This window comes from Malaya genurostris, chromosome 2, assembly GCF_030247185.1.
Source record: "Malaya genurostris strain Urasoe2022 chromosome 2, Malgen_1.1, whole genome shotgun sequence".
Taxonomy (NCBI): Eukaryota; Metazoa; Arthropoda; class Insecta; order Diptera; family Culicidae; genus Malaya; species Malaya genurostris.
In genome coordinates this window covers 248,183,359-248,209,901 of record NC_080571.1, presented here as the reverse complement: position 1 = coordinate 248,209,901, position 26,543 = coordinate 248,183,359, and the positions used below count along the sequence as shown (strand labels likewise).

The 26,543-nt window shown below is 39.7% G+C and overlaps 1 protein-coding gene across 12 annotated transcripts in view; it reads left to right on the top strand.

The window, feature by feature from the left end:
* Positions 1–26,543, top strand: part of LOC131428837 (uncharacterized) — a 505,952-nt gene that overhangs the window by 452,660 nt on the left and 26,749 nt on the right. For all 12 annotated transcript variants that reach the window (XM_058592893.1, XM_058592883.1, XM_058592886.1 and 9 more), the window contains one exon: positions 526–715. In XM_058592893.1, the coding sequence (XP_058448876.1) occupies positions 526–715 (190 nt within the window). The remainder of the gene's footprint in view (positions 1–525; positions 716–26,543) is intronic.

Here is a 26,543-nt window from a genome sequence, read left to right as displayed (position 1 = left end):
TTTCACGAAAGGCTGTAGCAGACTGAACCATCTCAGCGAAGGTTTCTACTTCGAGTTCCTTTGGCTCCCACAGCTTCCCCACCGAAAGGATCGGCATCACGACAGAACACACATATATATAGCAATACGATGAGGGTACTTTGGATCCTGTGTCGTGTGCTCAGGGAACAACACCTTGCCGCTTAACCCCAGCTGATAGATGCATAAAACTCAATAATTAAGCGATCATTCCTCACGAGAAGGGGCTCACAATCTCGTACGGTGCAAGGAAGCGTGAGCTGAGATTACTAGAAGACGAACTTTCCCCTATTGTAAAACTTGGCAGGTTCAGGCTTGGTGAAAGGTGTAAAAACATTAATTTCAATTATCCTTTTAATAATCGTTTGGCTTTGTTCTATCAGCCTAGTTTACTAGGCGGCTGGCGGCTCAGTCTGACTTTTGTTCGCCCGTCAGGTGGTGAAGTTTAAAATTGTTTAATATTGTTTATTAAAGTCTTTTTTTTATCTTCCTCTCTTTTTTCATCAGTTAAAATGTGACGCATCGATACATCAAATCTATCACGAAAGCACCGAACGGCTTCTGGAGGAAGACCGGCCTCGAATATTAGCGACCGGTTCGTCCAGTGGGCACAATATGAACCTGTTCCAAAGCAGTGTTTACGACGGAGAACTGACCGATCAGGGCGACCGGTATCTCACGATGAACGGATACAAAGGTAAGTGGGGCGCGGTTCGTAAAGGGCCTGAGAACTAAACTAAACGGAACTAAAAGATTCCAATGAATCTCAATTTGTGAGAAAATTTTACCGAATACCCTGTTGCTAGTTGCCTGATATTTGCAGTATCAGTATCAATGCTGGATAAGAAAAGGTTTTTGCAAGAAAATTTTTTTTCCCTCAAGATGGGCAATGTATGAAAGGTTGACAGGGAACATAATTATCTATCGATTAAATAATTTTAGTTGGTTTGACGTTAAGTCGCCATAACTCGTACTCTGTGCTTGAGTGGAAGACTAGTATTTGATGAACAGAGAAGTTTTTGGATGTATGGTACCGGTCGGGTGACGGCCTGGATGTAGACCATGTTCGATGTACATTCTATCATGCCTAACCGTGTTTTAGAGCAGTGTCTATCACAAGGTTCAGGGTGGCGAAATGACAGGTTCGAGTTCTGTTTCTGAGCGAATCTTTTTCCAAAAAATCATCTTTTCTGTTAAGTTTTTCATCTATTTGGTTTCTCCAATATATGTTTCCACTTAGTCATTGCAAAAACTGATAATTATCGGCGTTTTTTTATTTATTTATTTATTTATTTATTTATTTATTTATTTTTTTTTATTTATTTATTTCTGTTTATGTCTATCGGATAAACGAATCTAAATGAACAGATAGGGTGGGAAAAAGCCCATTTGAGTTGAGTCTTGTTTGTCATTCTCATACGGGCGTAAAAACCACCATCTTTTAAAACAGTTACAGGAACAAAAACAAGAACAAAACAACTACGATAATCTTAAAACGGCTAACTACATACTAAATAAAAACATAAAAAATAAATATTGTAAAACATTGTCAAAACATAATGGCACATCGTTTAATTTTACTAGCAAAGCGACTAGATGATTCACCAAACTCGTAGTAATCTTCGACTGCAGTGAACGTTCGAATACAAGCGGCTATCGGTTCATTATATCCGAAAAGAGTCCTGTGAAATCTGTGCTGAAGCAGAGTTGCATTTCGCAGAGTTCTACTCGGTGTCCGAAAATTCATTTCACAACGTAACTCAGGTGCATCAATCTCTCCGTTAATCAATTTTGCAGCGAACACTGCTTGCTGAATTTTTCGGCGACGTTGCAAAGTATCGATTCCAATTAGTTCACATCTATCAGGATAGGGTGGCAGATTTGCTGGATCTCCCCACGGTAGGGGTCGCAGTACCAAACGAACGAAGCGTTTTTGAACACGTTCAATTTGCATGCACCACGAAGTTTGATGAGGAAACCAAAGAACTGACGCGGTCTCAAGGATTGGCCGAACCAGTGAACAGTACAAAGCCTTCAAACAGTGTGGATCTTTAAATTCCTTAGCGTTTTTAGAAATGAATCCCAATTTACGTAGGGCTTTCGTGATTATTAATGATCCATGTGAATCGAATGTCAATTTTTCATCCATTTGTATTCCCAAATCATTCACCCGGTTCACTCTAGTCAGGACTGAAGGACCAATACAGTAGTCGAATTTAACAGGATGCATATTACGATGAAACGTCATCACCTGACACTTTGAAACGTTGATAAAAAGATTATTCACGCAGAACCAATCGACGAAGAGTTGTAGTTGATGCTGTAATCGCCGACAATCCTCCACAGTTCGAACTACGACATACAATTTTAAGTCTTCTGCATATATCAGTTTGAAACCATCTCCCAGAACCAATAAAACATCATTGCAGAGCAGTGTGAATAGCAATGGTCCTAAATTACTGCCTTGTGGAACTCCAGAACTATTCGAAAATTGCGATGACGTACAATTATACAATTTTACTCGTAAAATCCTACCAGAAAGATATGAGTTTAACCACGACACAAGCTGAGCAGAAAACCCGAGATGAGACAATTTGCACAACAGTATTTTATGGTCAATTTTGTCAAAAGCAGCTTTTAGATCCGTGTAGATTACATCCATCTGTGCCTTAGTCTCCATGCAAGCGATGCACCAGGACGTAAACGTCATTAAATTAGTTGTAACTGATCATCCTGGCATAAACCCATGTTGGTCGAATGAGATGTAATTCCTTGCACGATCCATGATAGCCTTACTGACGATCATTTCAAAAAGTTTTGAAGAAGCAGAGAGACTGGTTATCCCGCGATAATTTGAAACAATTCGTCAATCCCCATTCTTGAATACGGGGCACATGAATAATTACTTCAACACAAGTGGGAATTTTGCTAATTCAAACGATCGATTGAAAATAGTGCTAAGCGGTCCTGCTGAGACAGTAATACAACGAGTTAAAATAGCAGCGGGTAATCCATCAGGCCCGGGAGCGAACGAGCATTTCATTTTTTTTGCAGCTTTTTTAACCATCTCTGGAGTAACGATAAAAGTGCTCAAATTCACCATATCCACGGGACTTCAAATTTTTAAGATTAGTGTAAAATTCGATTGGTAATATTTTCAGTACTTTCATTCGAAAATTAGACTTATTTTGAATACATCATCAGCCCAACTATTTTTTGTAGGAATTGCCATTTTTAAACCCAAATTAATTGAAAACAATTGGTAAAAATGTCAAGTCTTTTCAAAACATAGTCTGGATCAATTTTGGAAAAATAAAGTGAGCAAATAAAGCAAGCATTTTGTAATATAGTCTATATGCTGCCAACTCCGAATACGATTTTGCGCGAAATTTATATACACTAAAACCTCAATTTACGCGAACTTTTTTTGTGCGCTTTATTTTAAATAACGCGATGTTTTATTTAATTTACGCGATGATCGCGAAAAATCGCGATTCGAAGAATCTAAATAAGATATTGGGCATCAAAAATTCTCTTGACAACAGATATTGTATATAATCACTTAACGGGTGACTCTTGTATGACTATTGAGTGTGGTATGTACTCGTAGGACTAATTACAGAAAATTGACATACTGTGATAAGATCTGTAGAAGAACTCGCTCATCCGAAACTTCCTCGGAACAAGTCTTAAGGTCTACCAATGAAACCGATGACTTTAGCGAGTTTATTGATTGCGGTCTATACCTTTTGTGTTTCAATCAATTTATGGAATCATTGCGACGAATTATTAGGAAGTGCTGGTTCATCCAAATATTACTTGGAGCTCAGGCCTTAAGATTTACCTGTGCCACACAGTGCAGTAACGAACTTATCGTTCTCGGTCCACATTCGTGATACCACATGCGATCAATAGAATAATTGTGATTACCATTGGCCATCCAAAAACTACCTGGAGTTCAGGCCTTAAGAATAAGGGGAAGTATTGGAAAATTATACATAAACTACTGAATACTCGTGTAGGTCTTAAGACTTGTTTTCACTGTAGTTCTTGGACGACTGAGAATGTCCCGAGAAAAGATCAAAATACACAAGTAAGCAGTATGTAGCTTCACAACTATGAGCAGCATTGAAAAACTATACATAGACTGCCGAATGCTCGTATAGATCTTGAGACCTGTATTCACTGAAGTTCTTGCACGACTAGGAACCTACCTGGAACAGCTATAAAGAGACAAGTAAGCAATGTGTAGCTCTAAAAGTATGAACCACAAACAAAAAATGTATTAGCCGTTGTAGTTCTTGCTGTGACACAGTGTAGTCCCTAAGGACAATGCTCCAAGTAGTTCTTGGATCGTATAACATCTCTTAAGTATTTCTATAGTCTCAGAACATACTCAAAAGGTCATCAGGCGCTTAAGCATCGGACGTAGTAGGATTGTTCCTGTTATTTACACTAAAATCAAATGAATTTTGAAAAACCTTCTTTTACGCGAAAAACTTGAAATAACGCGATGTGGTTTTTTTAATTTACGTGAAATTTAATTTACGCACCCCCGGCTCTGCGCGTAAATTGAGGTTCTTGTGTATACGAATCCTACTCTGGAAAAAATCGACCTAAAAATTTTAAAGTCAATTTACAAAAAAAGAACATCCCTTGCGAGTTCAATGAAACTTTGTTCCACGGTAGGTTATTATGTTCCCTTCCAACCGTCCATGCATTGTAAGGCGGGCTGTTTCAGGAAACTAACATTTTTTCTTGTTAATTACTAATACTTTTCGCAAATATCAGGCAACCAGTATTCTTCCCAAGTAGCACGTTTAGTTGCTGTCCTGTATTTTTCTTCAGATTATGCAATTTATCAATTTAGTTTATATTACTATTCTGGTGACTGTTCTGTTATGGAAAAGGCGCAATTTTTCTTTGTTGTGCAACATATCTGTAAGTTCTTCCCTTGTTACGAACATTTATTCACAATTATGGTGCAACTGATACAAAAACTCATGCATCGATCCCATTACATATGCTGCAATTAAATCAGCAAAAAAACAATTGTGAAACTCATGGAAACTACTACGTAATGTAAACAAGAATTGAATTGATGTTTACAAAAACATAGCAAACTCAATTTCAAATGAATAAGTTTCACATTTGATTTTCAATACAACTGTCCGTAACACAAACATGGCAGTTTAAAAATATTCTGCATATAAATAAATGGTAATACTACATATTATTGAATTGATCTTTTACATTTTAGTAAAAAAAATCAACAACGAACTGCATTTTTATGGTAAAACATGTCTTCGTACGCCTGAAATTTTCAAGCGCCTTTGAATGTACGTGTTTTGATGATTGCACATCAATTTCTATGAAAATAAAAATCTATTCTTTTCAATGAATGTGATCGGGAGAGTGTTTAAAATATGTATAAGAAAAATATCAAACATTCATACACCTTTTCAGACGATTTTAATCATATCGATGTTTCAATTATTCTGAAAAATCTTGAAATGAATTTTTCTTTAACATTTTCTAATATGGCACCGAGGGTAACAGTGTGTTGAAAAGAAAATGGTTCACCCGACGTAATGATCTATTTTATCTAAATGAAAGGAAATATAAACATGTAAATATTGAAAACAGAAATTTTTGTTTTATTTTTATCAAAGTAGTTGTTTTTATTTTTATCAAACTAGTTGGACTTAAACAACAATACAGTTTAGTCATTCATCTTAGTGTACCCGACTTTTGTGATACGCACTGTAGGTGTGCTTTAGTTGCAAAAACAAGTTGCTCAAGCGGTAATATATAACTATAAGAGTAATTATTATGAACTTAACTTTTCCTTCAATATCTTTGAAAATTGATGTCAGGTCTGTTCATTTTTTCGCGAGATGAAAACCGAATAAAAATTATCTGATTTGATTTTTACTTTCACTGCGTATGTAATGCTGTATTTCTGAAACTTTTATGATAATATTCTCATATCGGCAAGTTTTACGTTCATTTCAAGCAGATAGATCTGGTACAACTTATTTGTAATTTTCGAATTGTTTTTCTAAAAATAAAGAAAACTGCACACACTGACCCAAAATTCCATGAAGCAGTCAAGACAAAACGGACTCGACAGCAAAACAGTTTTTACAGTGAGGTTTTCAATTCGCTTATTAGTTTTTGTCTTGCGGAGAGCATAATTTCACTATTGTTTTCTTCACAAGAGATAAACAGTCATTTCGGCATATATTGAGTCCGATACAATTATGACAGCCATTTGGAAAATTTTCGATAAGTTGAACAATTGTTTTAGTTACTTTGTTTTTACATGACGATGTGAAAATTTCGGCAGAATTTCTAGAACTACTAGTGCAACGTGGGCAAGTTGGTGATTTTCTGCACAATTGTTTTAGATATATTAAAAATTGTTCTATAGTGATTTTTTTCGGTATTATCGTAAAACTTTACAGGTATTAGTTACACAACCGATTTTAATATATTTAAAAAAAATAATTCTAAAACGATTGTAGAACCTCTTGAAATTTCAATAAGTTACATTTGCTACTTGGGTTTAAATTCTCCTCTCAAATTGAGATTCATTTAATTCTTGGATGATAATAACTTTCAGTTTAGTTTTGTTTAGTTTTCGATAAAAAGACACCGGATAAAAAGATAGGATTCGATATAGAAGTTTTTCAGTATTTTCATTGGAAAATTCGACTGATTTTGTGAAATCAATAATATAATACTGTTTTGTAGGCATTACCATTATTCGTCAACTATTTGAATAAAAATGGTTAGAAAGTGTAGCATTGTACAAGAGACAGTATATATCAATTTGAAAAAAAAAACAAAGTCTACACGTCCAGAAAGTTTCATTCGAATCTGAGAAAATTTTGTCAACTGTGAACATGATTAAGTGCGAAATTCGTGTCATATTTAAGTGAGTTATAAAATAAAAAAATGTCAAGTAAACAACTTTATCCAAAACATTTACAAGTAATTCTATGCATTTGGAAACTAATCATTAGGTTCTGAACCCTCCGAAAAAACGTACGCGCCTGTCTCCAACCATTGATTCGAATCGATGAAATAAATACTTGTATACTATTGTTAAACAGGGACCACGAATTATATATATATTTTTTTAACGGTTTTTTACGCATTTTTTACGCGATACTTTTTACGCGGTTTTCTGAAGCTACGCGGTTTTTTACGCCGTCTTCCGAAGTTACACGAATTTTTACGTGTATTTTTAGAGTAATCCGGGTTTCTTGTTTTGTCTTAAAAATTCTTGAAACGTCGAGATTTGGTGTTATCCCGAAATTTCCTCTACTCAGAGTCAACTCTGACACAAATTTTTGATTATTTTCAAAAAAAAAATATTTTTGAGATTACACCATATCTTGACGTTTTATGCATTTGTATAACATTGAGCATAAAAAAAATTCGATTTCGAAAATCTCAAAATTTTTCTATGACCCAAAGACGTCTATGACCCAAAGATGATTTCATCATATCTGGACTTTGAATGCATTTATAAGACATTTGGCATCAAAACAAATTCTTTGGTTTTTGCGGTTGTTTTACGCGGATTTCCGAAGTTACGCGGAATCTATCCGCCTCAGTGTATTATATCTATATAGAAATATTTATGTACATTTGAAAAAAAATATATAGAAATATTTATGTACATTTAAAAAACTACAAGGATCAGCCCCTTGGGGTTGTTCGAGCCGTTGATGTGGAACAAGGCAACCAAAATTTCCAATGATTGACATTTTCAATTAATCGTCACACTTTTGAATCCGGAAATGCACAAGAGTCTGCTTAGATTGATCCTTATTAAAAATCAAAACCGAACACGCGAACCCAGAATATAGACTCTATTTATCGTGATTTGTGTTCGTTTCGTAGCCGACGAAATTACATCAATAGCCCAAATGTATGCAATTAAATGTTTGTACATGCTTGCGATACGGATATCGATATTTAAGCTTCTCTTCAACAAGCTTGTGTTCATGTTTTGTATGCAAGCAGTTATTTTTATAGCGTTTCTCTACCATTACTACCATTCTGCGATTTCGGTTGAAGCGATAAAATATTTCTCATTATCAATCGAGTTCATCTTATATAAATTAGAAATTAGTCTTATGCACTCAAAATTTACCCTGGGGTAGTTGTCAATTTCTCAGGCGAAACGACATAACATGGGATTTCATCCAATCTTGCATTACACAAGATCAGAGCATACCAATAAAAGCTTCAAATCGTTTATGGCACTTTTTGTCTTGCTGTGTAGCAACAACCTACCTCTAGCAAGTCACGCATAAGACTGAAACGTTAGCTACTACTTTTTTTTTTTTTGACTAAATTGTATGCTTATTTATCATGAATTTGCGTTTTACATCAATGCTTTACATTACAAGTGTTTCGGTTCATAGTCCTTTCATCTTTGTTTCCCTATCTTAAGTTTTTAATGTTGTTATTCAGTTTATCTTGGATTGGTTTACATTTCAAAATTTTGATTTTGTTTGTTTGAATTATTAAAATACTCCTACCTACTTAATCTATCTTAACCTAAAACATTCAAATTTTGAATTATTGCTATTGCTGAGGCTGAGCACCTCTCTCCAAATTTTATATTTTGATGTTCGAATCGTTGTTCTAGGCTATCAAGGGAAGCTAGCTCATGCACTTCACTGGTTCTCGTCCAAGGGGGCAGATTCAGGATCATTTTAAGGATTTTGTTTTGAACTCTCTGGAGCCGCAGTCTGTGCGTCCGTGCACAACCCCGCCAAACGGGGACTGCATATTCGATTGCGGGGTAGATGATTTGTTTGTAGACAGCCATCCGATTCTTCAGGCACAGTTTTGATGTTCTACATATCAACGGGTACAGAGACCTGATGAGTATGTTACATTTGGTGATTATTTTTTCAACATGTGACCTAAAGATCAGATGTCTGTCATACGTTAGTCCTAGATAGACCACTTCGTCGGACCACTGCACGTCAGCGCCACCGAACCGAATTCTGCATTCGTCAGACGGAACAAGTCTAGTTGATCTCGAATGCGGAAACAGGATGACCTGAGTTTTCGCCGCATTGATTACAATTTTCCAGTTGGTGAAATATTCATTTAGAGCATCCAGACCCCTCTGCAATTTGTTCTTCAGAATACTGACTACTCGTCCATCATAAAGGATGGCCGTATCGTCAGCAAACTGTGACAAGACACCACCCCCCGGAAGAGGTGGGATGTCTGATGTGAAAATGTTATACAGGATGGGACCCAGGATACTTCCTTGGGGCACACCTGCAGGGATGGAAAATTTGTCCGATTGAACATTTTGCAGAGAAACCTGGAAAGCTCTATTTGAAAGATAACTTTTGATGATCTTAATCAGATACATCGGAAAATTGTATCGATGAAGCTTGTACAACAGGCCATCGTGCCACACATTGTCGAACGCTTTCTCGATATCCAAGATCGCCATTGCTGTCGATTTGGATACTGACTTGTTCCGTCGAATGATGTTGGTAACTCTTGTGAGTTGATGAATGGTAGATCTTCCTTTCCGGAACCCAAACTGTTCCTCCAGGAAGACACCATGTTGATCGGCGAATGCGAGAATTCGGCTTTGGATGGATTTTTCGAACAGCTTAGACAGGGCAGAGAGTAAGCTGATGGGTCGATAGCTCTTGGAAAAAGAAGGATCTTTTCCCGGTTTCAGTACTGGGATGACTTTAGCTAACTTCCACATTGAAGGGAAGTAGCCAAGCTCCCAGCACCGGTTAAATATTTTAGCTAGAAAAGCAAATGAGCGAGTGCTCAAATGCTTTAGCTCGATGTTAGAAGTATTGTCGAAACCGGGGGCCTTCATGTTTTTTGATTTTTTCATAAAAGCTATCAGCTCATCGGCAGTAACTCTCATATCCTCAGGTACTAAACTGTCCGATCCATCAATTTCGGCTACGCTGTCGGCTACGGCCCGTTGATGTGGACTAACTATGTTAAGTCCCAAATTGTGGGAACACACAAACTGCCGCCCCAGTTCATTCACTTTCTCTAAAGGTGTTATAAGTATCCCTTCATCTGCGCCCTCAGGCGAAACCAGTGGAGGGATAGGTCGTTTTTTATTTTTAAGCACCTTCGTCATTGACCAGAAGGGCTTAGAATGAGGCGGAATTTGCCTTAGCTTTTGCTGGAATACTTTATTCCGCAAATCAGATAATCTTTCCTTGATAACCCTAGTCAGATTTTGGTAAGCTATTTTCTTGGCACGATCGCCAGTTCGTTGAAATTGTCTCCGGAAGATATTCCGGAGACGGATGATATATTTGGTGGTATTATCTATTTGGAGAGAGGTACTCACCTGATGATGTTCCGCCGAAACCGTCCTGTCCCGAGCGACCACGATAGCTTGATGGATGTTTGATAGTGCTGCGTCGATTTCCACCGGGGTACCAAGTGGCAGATCGACGTCGATGAGTTGGTCGGTGATTTGTTGATATCGTGGCCAGTCGACACGATGGTAGTTCCGGCGATGTTGTATCGGCACTGTCGATGCTGGAGAGTCCAGAGTCAGTACCAGCGGATAGTGGTCGGATGAGAGGTCATTGATGGTGACCGGAGGGCTGTCGATGACGATGTTACTGAGGAATATGTCCAAAACGGAATGGACTCCCGATGTGGACAATCTCGTTGGGCAGTCCGGGGCAAGGATGTTGTACTGCCTAGCTTCTTGATGGTCAGCTTGGACGAGCCCATTCCGGTTCCGCCTTCCATTTCCCCATCTTTCGTGCCTAGCGTTGAAATCTCCGCCGATGATAAATTTGCCATTCCGTCGGGTGACCAATGACAAGTCGTTTTTCAGCATTGCAGCCGTACCATTCCGTGTGCTGGATTGCTTCGAACAGTAGACAGCAATGATGACAATGGGTCCTCTCGTTGTTTCCATTTCGATCCCGATGGTTTCCAGCAAGCGAAGTTTGAAGGCAGGCAGTATCTTGTACCGAATGCCTCTTTTGATGAGTATGGCCACACCACCTCCCCCAGAAGAGGTGCGATCCATACGTACGATGACATGATCCGGAAGACTAAAGCTGATGTTTGGCTTCAGGTGTGTTTCGGTGACTACTGCAACATCGATGTTTTCGGTATTAAGGAATTCGGCGAATTCCAGTTTCTTGGGACCCAAAGATTGGGCGTTCCAATTAAGGAGCCTTATTGACGAGCTGCCCGTGACGGTAATAAAAAAGCATCATTACTGATACCTGTTCCTGCGCAGTACGACAGGCACGAGTTTGCTTGTCCAATTCCGTAAATAGGAAGGCGAGCTGTTCCATAGAGTAAAGCTGATTACCAGTGGGGGGCTGGTTTACTGCATCAGCATAACTACGGAATCTTGGAGGAACCTGTTGTGGTCCACCAAGGGGAGGCGGTGGAGGAGTGGAAAGAGGTGGTATCGGGTTCAACGGTGGGAAGAACATATCCAGTACTTTCGGTGGCATCTGTTTCTGCTTCTGCTTTGGTTGCTTTTTCTCCATCGCTGCTTTTCTGACTTTTAAGAATTCAGCTCGCTGTGGACACGCTTTGTTGGTCGCGTGATGTTCGCCTCCGCAGTTGGCACATTTGATGGCCGGTTCTCCCATCGGCTCGCATTCCTCGGTTCGGTGTTTTCCGGCACAGGTAGAGCAACGGCTTTGGATGTGGCAGTTAAGGCAATTGGTGCACTGTGTTACCTCACGGTGGACGGGTTTGTATCGTTCCCACTCTACCATGATGTGGAATAGAGCTTTGATGTTCTTCAAATCGCTAATCGTTGTAGAACCTCGTTCAAAATGTACCAGGTAGAGCTGATCCCGGTATTTGACATTTTGGTTATGCCGTTTGATTTTATATACTGCCACTGGCTTCAGTTTGTTATCTGCCAGTTCCTTCTGGAGCTCTTCCAATAACATATCCGGTAGACCACGAAGAACTACCTTGAAAGGTTTACTGGAAGCGATGTCGTGGGTGAAATACTCCAGCTTCATCATCTTCACGTAGTTCTCTACTGAGTTGTAATGCAGTCGAGATGGCACGATGATTTTGTATCCGTTTGAACACATACGGATTGTTGCTTGTAAACCGTGGCTGATCAAACTGTTGAGATCCGTACGAAGGGTAGCAGGAAATCCCTGTATGTAGAAAGGTGGTAGTTTCTCCTTCTTTTCAATTTCCTGAACTTCAAGTCCAGCGAACTTATTTTTGCCTAACAGGCGTTTGGTTGCAGCCGCCTCGTCTCCGCCGGCATCTGGATCATGCTGACGTTTGCCAGCACCTGAGCTGGATTGCCCTTTACTAGAGCCCGCTTTTCCCATTACTTGGGATACCGACGAACTAGCGAACAACGCGTGAAAACTTTCCAAATACTTAACACTTTCAAAAAATGCGTCTTTACTCGGAGAGAGCTAAACACAGAATGATCGAAACGTTAGCTATAATTTTGCTTCTATTTGTAGATTCGCGTGCTTCCAACAGCTTTGCTTTTGCTTCGATTGACCAATCAGAGCGCTGCTTTCCCTTTGATATACCGCTTACTCCTTCAAAACCGTCGACTATGGCAGGGAAACCCGGTATGCCGGAGATTTTTTGCAGCCAAAATAGGTCACTGCTAGCTATTAATCAACATTTCAATGATATAAAATTAAAAATACATGGCTATGAACATTCAAATCAATACGTAGAAATATTGCCAATCAAATGGTGACATAATATTAATAATTGATACAAAATTGACTGAGCTGTGGGTGTTCAAAACCTGACCACATTTCTACGTGTATTTTTCTTGAGTTTCTAGTTTGCACCACTATATAGAAGACAAAAATGTGTTCCACATTAAAAAACCCAAGGCATATCAGATATGTATAATATTTGGTTTGTTTTTTTTTTGCCGCAAATGAGTCCTTGGCAAATATAGACGTATTTAACTGTTACAACCCTTCCAGCGAATACGTTGTCCGATTTCGACAGTTCTTCTGATTAAACTTCAGCGCACTCAAGAGCACATATACAAAAACACTTCACTCATTTGTTTTATTCAGAACCGTGACAGAACACAACCGCCGCCGAATAAAGCTGCTTGTCGCTTCCGGCCAATTCCGGTATTTCGGGACGAGACGTTGTTTGTTAATAAATGCATACACAGGCAGCGGTCCCTGTCGTTCTCAGCTCCATAATACAGGACAATATTTGCATTGCTGGAAATGCTTCCATTTCTAACCATTCCAGTCATTCATGTTCCATTTTTCGTGTCCAACTCACTTCGTGCAGCTTTTCATGTGTGAATGCATTTTCCCGGCATGGTGAATCATTCGGTTTTAGCTTAGCCACCGTCAGTCAATCGTGAAAAGACGTAAAGTAAAGTCTTTCGGGGTCCTTTAGTTCACACAGCCCGGGGACAGCAGTGTCAGAGTGCCAAAGAAGTGCATTCCTATATCGGCGTTACAATCTAAATAAGCCATGGTAGTAATGTTTACATTGCAAAGTAAACTAAGCGTCTCTATTCGACATGCTCGGGGACGATTTGAGAACGGAACAACTGTCGGATATGATGGCGACCGTACAAATTCTCTTGCTCTTGATACTGATCGTCTGGTGGACAGGATGCTGCGATGTTTGCTTTGACGAGGTGTTGGGATTATGTATGGGTTTACAAACATTACCGATGTATGTGTTGCTATGTTTGGATGACGAAAAGTTTCATTTTATCAAAATGCTTTGAGGCAGTTTGTGTTAATCTGTTTTTAAAAAAATATTACACAAAATTATTGGATTTACTATACGCGAAATGGCCTTCCCTTGTTTGCTTTCCAAAACAATGATGTGAGTGAAGCAAATAATTTTGGTCGAAAATTTCTGAACTGTGATCCCTACACGAAAAATCTGTTTCAATCTATCAAATATTTTATATAATAATATTGATCACTTTAACGAAACCAATACAAATCGAAAAAGACATCACAGTAACACCATCACGTGACGAAAAAGGCTATTAGTTTCGTCATGTTTAATAGTTTGCGTTTAGTGTTGATATTTAGGTGTGTTATTTTCCTGACGAAAGTAAATATCGCCTATAAATAATGTAGAATTAAACTTTTTCGACCAATCGTGTTTACTTTTAAGAGTTATAAAGAGTGATCCATATTGATATATAGTATATTTGAATCTATCTATTGCTGTAACGATGAGTTTCTAGTATTACTCAATATTTTTTTACTCTAATACTTCTGGAAGTTTCTCTTTTTTTCTGTTATTGTGTGATTCCAAGTTTTAGCAGCCCTACATTTTTTATCTATTTTTTCTGTTACTCTTAATGGCTACCGATCTTCTCTTCTTTATATATGGACCCAATATTTTAGCTGCGTCATACATATTAATTTCGGAATTTGGCTTGAATTTACGTATAAATTATATCACGACCTTTGCCCTCTTTGTTGCTTGTCTACACCTCATTCTTGTAGTATTTGGTCTATCGGAAGTCCCTGTTAGATATGTTTTAGAATATCTCAATGTTTATCTATTTCATCTTCATCTATTTACTCTATGTGTTTTATAAGGTAAGTTTCTCATACACAATTTTTCTCTAATTATTATCTTACTTTAGCTTAAATTTTATTGTAACTCTACTTTTTCCAATTCTTCTTCTAATATCTTATAATATCTTCCAGTTCCTTCAAATTTCTTAAAATATCATCTGGGAACTGGCAACTTTTTCTTATTAATTTCCTCCTTAAAGTTAATAGAAAAAGATTGCCAGTTTGTTTATATTTCGCAGATGATATTTAGAGAAGGGTATTTAAGCTTTACGCTTTTCAAAACTTTCTGCATAAATAACGTACAAATGTATGGTGACATATGGCAACCTTGCTTAATTCCTTCTTTCCGATTTAATTCCATCACAAAGAATATATGTTATTAAATTATTAATTGCTTACTTTACTCTATTTATAATATTCTGCGAAACTCCCAGTTTTTTAATGAACTTCCTGTATTGGTTGCCATTTTACCGTATCGAATGCTTTTTTGAGATGTAAAGATGTTACTTTTACTTTTTTTCCCGATTCCAATAAGCTTCTAAGTATCTTCTAACGTAGAACATTTAATCATCTAGTTGAACAATTACTGCTGAATGCTGCCTGGTGATAATTTGGTTCTCCCGAATATTCTTTCATTCTTGTTACTATCCACATTAAACGACCCGGTGAACGACCGCAACTAGGTTAAAACCGGGTATGAATAAACGATATAATAATAATAACTATCCACATTGTATAAATTTTGTATCCAACTCGCTTAATGTTATTATTCTACAATCAGCTGTATCTTTTGGCGCTCTGTTCTTTAGTATGGGTATTTGTATTGCTTCTTTTCATTGGTACGGAATTTTATCTTTTTTCCCAAACCGATTTCATTATTAACCATAGCACTTCTATTATTCGCATATTTCAGATACTCATTTTTAATTCCATCTTTTCCTGAGATTTTTTCATTAGCCAATTGTTCAATCATACTTTCTATTTCTTATTTTGTTGGAGCACAAAATTTACCTTTTTTGACGATTTTATTATATGCTTCTGTGGGCTCCATTTTTTCTTTGCTAATCTTGATTTGTTTGTTCAATAATTCATGACGCTTTTCGTGTATTGTCTCATTTTCTAAACTGAAGGTAGCAGTGTTTTTAGTGATGTTCTCTATTCCTTTTCTATCGGTTTTCATCAGTTATTCCAACTATTATCATTTTCTGTTCTGCCTTTATCGTTGTCCAAGTAGCACGAGTGAATTTCATCTGAATTATGAAATCGTTTGAGCTCACTACATGGTCTATTTAAGACTTGTGGAACCGGAAACGAAGATCCGATATTCAAAATCAATGTATTCGGTTTTCATCTAACAAAAACTGTTCAATTTCGACCAGTTGAAAGTATTTCGCTCGATTTTTATGTATGATGTATAAAAACACGCTCTTGATAATGAATTTTTTATACTTATTGGCCTGTAATTCCGGATCCGAAAGTCGTATTCAAACGTAATTCGATAGGATTGTATGGGATTATAAGACTTTTCAATTGACCTAAGCTTGTGAAAATTGGTTAAGTGGTTTTTGAGAAAAACGAGCGCGAGTTTTTATTTTATTACAAATTTTACTCCGCTACTCCAGAACTACATGCTCATTTCTGATAAAATTCAATAGCAGGCTGTGGTTTAGGGAAATCGGTTTAACCATCTCTCAGAAAATCAAGTGAGTTTAACATTGGGGTTTTTGGTCACTATTTCCGGTACTTTCGGAAGTGGAAGCTCGGAACCGGTATTGCCAAAGTAAATTTGTTTGGCCGTCAACTAATATGACCTATAAATTGAAACAGTATGGAGTTTTTTTGAAAGAATTTTTGCCTTTTTGCATTTTTTATATAGAAAGGGAATGCAATCACTTTGAAACCCGTCTTTCAAACCAAGACCTAGAGTTACGCAAAATGTATGTGTGTACGTGTATATAATAAAATCGCACTCGGTTTTCTCGAAGATGGCTGAACAAATTCTCGTAGCTTGAAATTGAATTTTATCCGGATCGTTCTTTCAGTTCCGGAGTAACAGGGTAAATTAAGTTAATATGTGAAAAAAAATTGCACTCGTTTCTGATCTTTTCAAGGATCACAAAAACGATTTTCACAATTTTAGATTAAATTGTAAGTCCTTAAATCCCATTCCTGTTCCGAAGCAACGATTAAACTGTTTCTGAGCAAAACGAGTGCACTATTCGATTTTTTTTATAATTTTACCCCATTACACTCAACGACCACGTTTGAAATCAGCAAACCAACGTTTTACTGTTGTTCCTGATTATGCGGAGTCTCTATGACACTTTTCAAACCATTGCTTTGCATGAAACTGTATTTTTCCCATCAAGAAGCAGTGCGTAATAAAAACACGAAATTGTTTTTGATACAGTGTGTGCACTAGGGTGGGACAAAATATTGATTTCAGCTCCACTAAACTTTTCGTGTTACTTCTGGGTCCCATAAGCACCATGCAAAATTTTAGATCGATAGGAGAAACTATATTTTCGCGCCCGCGGTTCAAAGTTTGTATGGGATTTAGTATGGGAAAACTAACTTTTAACAAAAAAGTCATCTGGAGGTCACCCTATATACTCAAAAAATCAGCGGGCATGTAATGTAAAAATAAAATTGATTCCAAGTTTTTCTTTATTTATTTTTCTATCGTCCATGTATTCTAAACCATATAACTTATATGGTTTAGAATCAATGTTTTTTTTATAGTATTAAATGAAATCATCCATATCTTCTAAACCATATGAGGCAGATGGTTTATGTCTTCGACAAAGTTATAGTATTTGAGTTTATCAACAATATTGTGGAAGACTTCAAAGTTGTATTTCTTCAAATAAAAAAGTTAGTTTTTTATTTGTCTTTACAGTGAGTTTTGGAACATGGTTTTTAAGTTTAAAAAAATCTTCAAACTACACCGAGCAACTATTGTGAAGACATAAAACAACTCAGATCAACCGTTGTAGCATAATAAAAGAAAGCAAACTCATATTACCACCACTAGCAGCAGTGGTGCTAGATATATTAAGGAATGAGACATCGTTCGGACCTTGTGTCGGTTTTTCTATAATAACATTTTTTACAGATGTCGGATTATGTTACAGTCTTTGAAGGTTTTCTTCCTCATTAAATTTCCTACAAAAAATTACATGCCCGCTGATTTTTTGATTTTATAGGGTGACCTCCAGATTTTTTTTTATTCAATATTCTAATATAATTTTAAGGCACACTGCTTAAGCTCTAAGATGCCAAGGGTATTTACTAATCTTAAATACGACTAACTTAAAACTAGAATAGTATCATTATGTAATGTAGCGGTAGCGGATTCTCGAGAAGCGATCGGTAGTGGCCGGTGAATTGAATATTGCATGAGGGTCTTCCATATGCCGTTGGCGAAGATCCATGTTGGCCGCATCATTCGGTCCGTGTGGTTCCGCGGGAAACACCCCCAGGCTACGAAGGCCCGGCGGGTGGCCCGCGTGCTGGTTTTCGACTGGGGGGGCCTTCCGTGGACGATGATGGTGATGTTACGGAAGAGAATGAAAAAAAAAAGTAAATATTGTGGAAACGGGGTAAAAAGGGGATGTGGGAACAAAATGTTTGAAAACGATAAAGATCTAATTAGTTGCCATCGAGATGGTGAAGAGACAGGGAAGGGGTAACGAAAAAGTTAGTGACAAAAAAAGATCTTGTTAGTTCCAATGAAGATGGTGGACAGGGACGGGGATCGAGAGAATCGGGCGGATGTTAGTGTCGAAGCTGTAGGTGGAGTTTATACTTTCTGAGCGAGGGATAACACATTACACTTGTATATCAATGTGTTTAAGGTACTGGTATATGAGAAGCATATATAAACTATCCCGACTCGCCAACACATCCCGAACCGGAACCTCAGGCGGTCTACCTCGGGCCCTAAGGGATTCCAGTAGCTTCGACCTGGCGTCACGATACTCTACGCACGACCACACGACATGCTCGATGTCCTGATAACCGTCGCCACAGGTGCAGAGACCGCTCTCCGCAAGCCCAACACGCCGGAGATGTGCGTTGAAAGTGTAGTGATTTGACATGAGCCGCGACATAACACGAATGAAATCGCGACTCACGTTCATCCCCCTGAACCAAGGTTTCGTCGATACCCTAGGGATAATGGAATGTAGCCATCGTCCCAGTTCGCCATTGCTCCATGAAGTTTGCCAACTTTCGAGAGTTTTCTGACGAGAGATACTGAAAAATTCATTGAAGCAGATTGGTCTTTCATAAATATCACCTTCTAATGCGCCCACTTTAGCCAATGAGTCTGCCTTTTCATTGCCTGGAATGGAACAATGCGAAGGGACCCAGACTAACGATATTAAATAAGACCGTTCAGATAAAGTTCGCGAGTGTTCCCGTATTTTCCCCAGGAAATATGGGGGATACTTTCCTGGCTTCATTGCCCGGAGAGCTTCTATTGAGCTTAGACTGTCCGTGACAATGTAGTAATGGTCTTTGGGCAAGGTTTCAATTATCTCAAGGGTGTACTGAATAGCAGCTAATTCTGCGACGTAAACTGAAGCCGGATCATTGAGTTTGTGAGAAGCGGTGATGTTTTGATTGAAGATGCCGAAGCCTGTGGACCTGTTGATGTTTGAACCGTCAGTGTAAAACACCTTTTCACAGTTGACTGTTCTAAATTTATTATAAAAAATATTTGGGGCCACTTGAGGGCGCACGTGATCCGGGATTCCACGAATTTCTTCTCTCATGGATGTGTCGAAAAACACAGTAGAATCAGAAGTATCCAAGAAATGAGCACGATTGGAAACAAACGAAGAAGGATTAATATTCTGAGCCATGTAATCAAAATACAAGGACATAAAACGGGTCTGAGAATTGAGCTCGACAAGCCTTTCGAAGTTTTCAATCACCATCGGATTCAAGATGTCGCATCGGATTAGCAATCGATATGAGAGATCCCAGAATCGGTTTTTCAACGGTAAGACGCCCGCGAGCACTTCGAGACTCATCGTATGAGTCGACTGCATGCAACCTAAGGCAATACGCAAACAACGATACTGAATTCTTTCCAGCTTGATGAAATGAGTGTTCGCCGCGGATCGGAAGCAAAAGCATCCGTATTCCATCACGGACAATATCGTTGTTTGGTATAACCTGATCAGGTCTCCTGGGTGGGCACCCCACCATGATCCGGTTATTGTACGAAGAAAATTGATTCTCTGTTGGCATTTTTGTTTCAGATACCTAATGTGACATCCCCAGGTGCCTTTGGAGTCGAACCAGACCCCGAGATATTTAAATGTGAAGACCTGAGCTATGGTTTCACCCCCTAGTTGAAGCTGTAATTGTGCTGGTTCTCGCTTCCTTGAAAATACAACCAGCTCAGTTTTCTCCGTGGAGAACTCGATACCCATTTGAAGAGCCCATGTCGACAAGTTGTCGAGGGTATCTTGCAATGGTCCTTGGAGATCGGCAGCTTTGGGTCCTATAATAGACACAACGCTGTCGTCGGCAAGTTGTCTTAGCGTGCAAGATGTGTTGATACATTCATCAATGTTGTTCACGTAAAAGTTGTATAAAAGGGGGCTTAAGCATGAGCCCTGAGGAAGACCCATGTAACTGAATCGTATTGTCGACAAATCACCATGCGCGAAATACATGTATTTCTCGGACAACAGATTATACAAAAAGTTATTCAAAATTGGTGAAAGACCATGCTGATGCAACTTCTCAGATAGGATGTTTATGGAAACTGAATCAAAAGCCCCCTTGATGTCTAGGAAAACTGACGCCATTTGTTCTTTACGAGCAAATGCCATTTGAATTTCGGTTGAGAGCAACGCAAGACAATCGTTCGTTCCTTTGCCCCTGCAGAAGCCGAATTGTGTATCTGAAAGTAAGCCATTAGTCTCGACCCAATTGTCTAGACGAAACAGAATCATTTTTTCGAACAATTTCCGGATACAGGAAAGCATAGCAATCGGCCGATACGAATTGTGATCGGAGGCTGGTTTCCCTGGTTTTTGAATGGCAATAACTCTTAGTTGTCTCCAGTCATGTGGGACAATATTATCCTCAAGAAGCCTATTGAATAAATTCAATAAGCGCCTTTTGGCAGAGTCAGGCAAATTTTTCAACAAGTTGAATTTGATTTTGTCTAACCCCGGAGATTTATTGTTACACGATAAAAGCGCAAGTGAGAACTCGACTATCGAAAAAGGTGTTTCGTTTCTGTTTGATGAAGCGACGCGCATGATTGTCTGTTCCGGAACAGAGTCAGGACATACTTTTTTAGCGGAATCGAATATCCAGCGGTTAGAATATTCCTCGCTTTCGTTTGTGGTGTTTTTGTTGCGCATTCGTCGGGCTGTGTTCCAAAGAGTGCTCATTGATGTTTCTCTCGATAATCCGTCTACGAATCGACGCCAATAACCGCTTTTCTTCGCTTTAATCAAGCTTTTCATTTTAGCGTCTAATGCCGCGTAGTTTCTAAAATTATCAGGTGTTCCGTTTTTCCTAAACTCGACAAATGATGAAGTTCTCTCCGCGTTTAATTCTGAGCACTCTTTGTCCCACCACGGGTTGGGGGGACGGATGTTAGTTTTCGCGCCGGGTACACGTTTCGTCTGAGCTTGAGTCGCGGTGTCGAGAATCAAGCCAGCCAAAAACGTGTACTCTTCCTCCGGAGGAAGTTCTTGTGTTGTTTCTAGATTCTCAGATATCAAATTTGCGTAGCATTTCCAATCAATGTTTCGTGTGAGGTCATACGAAACATTGATTGTTTCCGATGGTCTTAATCCGGTGGCGATTGAAATTACGATAGGCAGATGATCGCTACCGTGGGGATCAGGGATTACCTTCCACGTGCAATCCAACCGTAGCGATGTCGAGCAAAGGGATAAGTCTAGCGCACTTGGTCTTGCTGGTGGTGCAGGAATTCGTGTCATTTCTCCCGTATTCAAGATTGTCATATTGAAGTTGTCGCAGATATCATGGATCATAGTTGATCTGTTATCGTCGTGAAGACAGTTCCATCCCGTACCGTGTGAGTTAAAGTCTCCTAAAACCAACGTCGGTGCGGGAAGAAGCTCTATGATATCATTGAGCCGCCGATGCCCAACCGAGGCTCTTGGGGGAATGTAGATGGAAGCAATGCAAAGGTCCTTGCCTTTGATTGTAACATGACATGCGACAACTTCAATACCTGGTATCGAGGGGAGGTTAATGCGATAGAAAGAATAGCACTTTTTGATCCCCAAAAGTACTCCTCCATAGGAATCATCTCGATCCAGACGAATAATGTTAAAATCGTGGAGGTTTAAGGGTATTTCAGAAGTTAGCCAAGTTTCGCACAATGCAAATGCGTCACATTTCAGATTATTTACTAGAAATTTGAAAGGATCTATTTTTGGGATGATACTTCTACAATTCCACTGTATAACAGTGATTGTATCCGTGACCTCGGTGGGTGTCTTAGCCATCGAAGGATACGATCGCTGAAAGAAGGGGCCATTTTGCAGTCAACTGCTTCAAGAATGTTTTAACTGTAGGAATAAAAGCCATTATCAGGCTTTTAAGAGGTTCAGAAATATTGAAAGTAGACATGATCCAGTCCACAATATCAGAGAATTTAACAAACCCAGTATTTGGTAAATTTTCTGACTGATCTTTAGGGACTTTCGGGGGTTTTGAAGTCCCAGGAAGTGATGGAAATTCTTGCTCGGAATTTAATTTTCCAAGGCCTGGAGCTTTTCTCTCTGGTTTTTTGCCATCACTACCAGTTTTTGTAATTTTTCGAGACCCATCAGAGGACATCTTCGAACCCTTACTAGGGAGCTTTTGAAAAGATTTATTTCTTCTCTTTCTGTATGATGAGCTAAGAGGGACAGCCGAAGATGTACCTTCGAGGGGGGGGGGGGGGGGGGGTGACCTCCAGATGATTTTTTTGTTAAAAGTTAGTTTTCCCAAACTAAATCTCATACAAACTTTGAACCGCGGGCGCGAAAATATAGTTTCTCCTATCGAGCTAAAATTTTGCATAGTTTTTATGGGACCCAAAAGGAATACGAAAAGCGAGGTGGAGCGAGAAAATAATTTTTCCCATACAACCTTGTCCCACCCTAGTATGCACACACTGACGAGCACTCTATTGCAGTGAACTTCACATTCTAACACACACCCTTCGTAGTCACACCGAATGGGCATCATTCCGTCCTTCATTCGTTTCTCTCTCTACCGAAGCTCAGCTTTACCACCGTCAGTTTATCTCTTCAAGTAACAAAATATCTCTTACAATAGCATGAGAGAAGAGCGACCTTGAAGTGAGGTTCATGTAAAAACAAAATTAACATAAATTACTTGTTCCCTCTTTCAGTTTTCATTTTCAATATTTCGAATCACATCTTTTGAATACATTTGAAACCGCCACCCTTTATTTATCATTATGTTCGGAGAGAGTTTTGTGTTATCGAGCTGATGTTTATTCTAGCTATTCATTCGCACTTGCTCACTACCCACAGTAAAGACAAGGTAAACAATGAAACAGAAAAAATGAAACACTACAAACTGAGCAAGCAAAACTTTAAGTGACTAAGTACGGGTATTCAATTGACGATGAATTCTGGAAGCTTCGGCAACAAAAGAAAAATGAATGAGAATGTATATGGTGATATTCAATTGAAATGAAGTTTTACTGCACTGCTCTTAGCACAATAACTCGCAAACTAATGAATAAAATATCATGAAATGTTATCTACCTTACCTAACAGCTATAGGCCTGAGGTGTCCTTTGCTGTATCAAGAATACGTCTCCACATAACTCGGTCCATGGCTGCTCGTGACCAACCACTCAAGGCACGGACGCTTCTGAGATCACCCTCCACTTGATCGATCCACCTTGATCGCTGCGCTCCTCTTCTTCTTGTACCAGTCGGATTAGATTCAAGAACCATTTTCACTGGGCTGTCGCTGACATTCTTATGACATGCCCAGCCCATCGTAGACGTCCGATTTTAGCTGTCCGTACGATGGGTGGTTCTCCTAGCAGTTGTTGCAATTCGTGATTCATACGCCGTCTTCACGTTCCGTCTTCCATCTGCACTCCGCCATAGATGGCGCTTTGAAGTCAATGAATAGGTGATGCGTGGGTACGTTGTATTCACGACACTTCTGGAGTACTTGTCTTATCGCGAATATGTGGTCCGTAGTGGCGCGGGCTCCAGTAAATCCCGTTCGGTACGGCCCTACGAATTCCTTAGCTATTGGTGATAGACGACGACAAAGGATTTGGGAGAATACCTTGTAGGTGGCGCTGAGCAATGTGATTGCGCGGTAATTCCAACAATCTAGCTTATCGCCCTTTTTGTAGACGGGACATACCACTCCATCCATCCATTCCTGCGGTAGAATCTCCTCCTTCCAAATCCTAGAAATCATCCAGTGCAACGCTCTAGCCAGTGCCTCTCCTCCATGTTTGAGCAGCTCACCTGGTAACTGGTCATTGCCCGCGGCTTTGCTGTTACTCAGCTTGCCGATCTCCTCACTTATCTCCGACAGATCAGGGGCTGGGAATCTGTCGTCGGCTGAGCGTGCACCCAGATTGATTCCCGTGTCGTTCTCTGTATCCTGTGCTTCGCCATTCAGATGCTCGTAATAGTACTGCTTCCACCTGTCGATCACCTCACGTTCGTTCGTGAGAAGGTTACCAGTGGTATCTCTGCACATTTCGGCCAGTGGCGTGAAGCCTCTAAGTGAGCGGTTCACCTTCTCATAGAACTTCCGTGTGTCACTTGCGCGGTACAGCTGTTCCATCGCTTCGCGATCTTGGTCTTCCTGGTGGCGCTTTTTCCTCCGAAAAACCGTGTTCTGTCTGTTCCGTGCCTGTCTGTATTGTTCCTCGTTCGCTCTAGTGCAGTGTTGCAGCATCCTCGCCCTTGCAGCATTCTTCTCTTCGACCAACTGCTGACATTCGCCGTCAAACCATTTCCTTGATTCGATAACCTCGTACCTAAAACGGTTGTAGCAGTGCTACTCACGGCGGACCTTATGTTCCTCCAGCTGTCTTCAAGCTGCTCTTCCGTTGGTAGCACTTGTTCCAGTTGTTGCGCGTATTCCTCTGCAGTACGAACGCTACGTAGCTGCTCGAGATTGAATCCCGGAGTTCCTGTGCGACGAGTGTTGTGCACCGTCGATAGTTTTGAGCGCATACAAACTGCAACAAGGTAGTGGTCAGAATCAATGTTGGCATTGCGGTAGGTGCGGACATTGAAGACGTCGGAGAAGAATCGCCCGTCGATGAGAACGTGGTCGATTTTTTTTGTTTATTAAAAAAAAATATTCAGGCCTATTTGCGTACAAGCTTTACGAGGCCGATTGAGCCGATTTTTTAAATAATTTTTTTTTTTTTTGAGTTGGATCTCGTTGTCACCCTTTTTCTAAGGGGTGAGGAGCTTCCATTTCTCTCCTGCGAGGATTGAGGGGCACCTCGTTCGTGGTTCGTCTCGTCATCCATTGCCGATGGTATTGTTGCCGATTTCCGTCTTCTTTTCGTTGCTAGTTGCTGTAGATGCACATTGTTGTATATTGGTTGCAATTGCTGGTTGGTTGGAGGGTAAGTTGTTAACTCCAGCCGGTGAACGTGGTCGATTTGATTTTCCGTATGTTGATCAGGTGATCTCAAGGTGATCTTTGCGGGGAAAGAACGTGCTTCAAACTACCATTCCTCGGGAAGCTGCAAAGTTCACGCATCGTTGACCGTTGTCGTTTGTTACCTCGTGCAGGCTCTCCAGCCCGATCACAGGTCTGTACATTGCCTCCCGGCCTACCTGACCATTCATGTCGCCGATGACAAGTTTTACATCTCGCCGTAGACAGCTGTCGTAGGTTCGTTCCAGCTGCGCGTAAAATGCTTCCTTCTCGTCATCGGGTCTTGTCTCATGTGGGCAGGGCACATTGATGATGCTGTAATTGAAGAAACTTCCCTTGATCTTCAATACGCACATTCTATCACTGATTGGCTGCCACCCAATAACGCGCTGGCGCATCTTGCCCAACACTACAAATCCCGTTCCTAGAACGTTGGTTGTGCCACAGCTCTGGTAGAAGGTAGCCGCTCGATGCCCGTCCAACAAAGTCCCTGCAATGCTACGACATCGAAGCCGCGGATTTCAAGCTCATCATGCAGCATTCGGTCGTATTCTGGGAAGCCTAGCGATTTGCAGTTTCATGTGCCAAGCTTCCAATCGTAGTCCTTATTTCGTCGCGTGGGTTTTTGCCGATTATTCCGAGTCGTATTTATATTTGGATTATTCGTAACAAGTGTTTTCCATGAGGCTTGTCAGCACTGTTTAGAGTCCCACACGGCACCGCGGGGAGGTAGGGATAGGAGTTACTGGACAAGAGGCTATGAACCACATTGGGGCCTGAATTCCGCATTGTCCAGTCGTTTACCAATCATGAAATGTTAACAGCTGTCTTTTCAAGGTTAGTATCAACTGAAAAAATTGACTGTTATAAAACTAACGCCATCTATGTGTTAGGCCCGGGACTTTTCAGCCCATGTGTTAGTTCAGATTTGTTTGAAAATGATAGACACCGTACTTCTACGGAGAACTTAAAACAAGAGAATATATTTTCGTTTTTGTTAAACAACATCAACTAAAATACTGAACAAAAGTAAATTCAGTTCAAATAGCTTTGCATTCATAAAATCTTATAACAAGCAAGGCCACGAATGAAAACATTGATAAGCTTCTAGAAGTGACATGTAAGATAGAACTCTTAAAAGGGTTTCTAAATCATTCTTCATAAAACAGTTTCATCCTTGCTGTAATCCTGGTAATACTTTTCGGTTCGGACCGTGATCTTCAGTTTTTGCAAAACTTCACAGTAGACTCTTCGCGTACTGTAGATCTG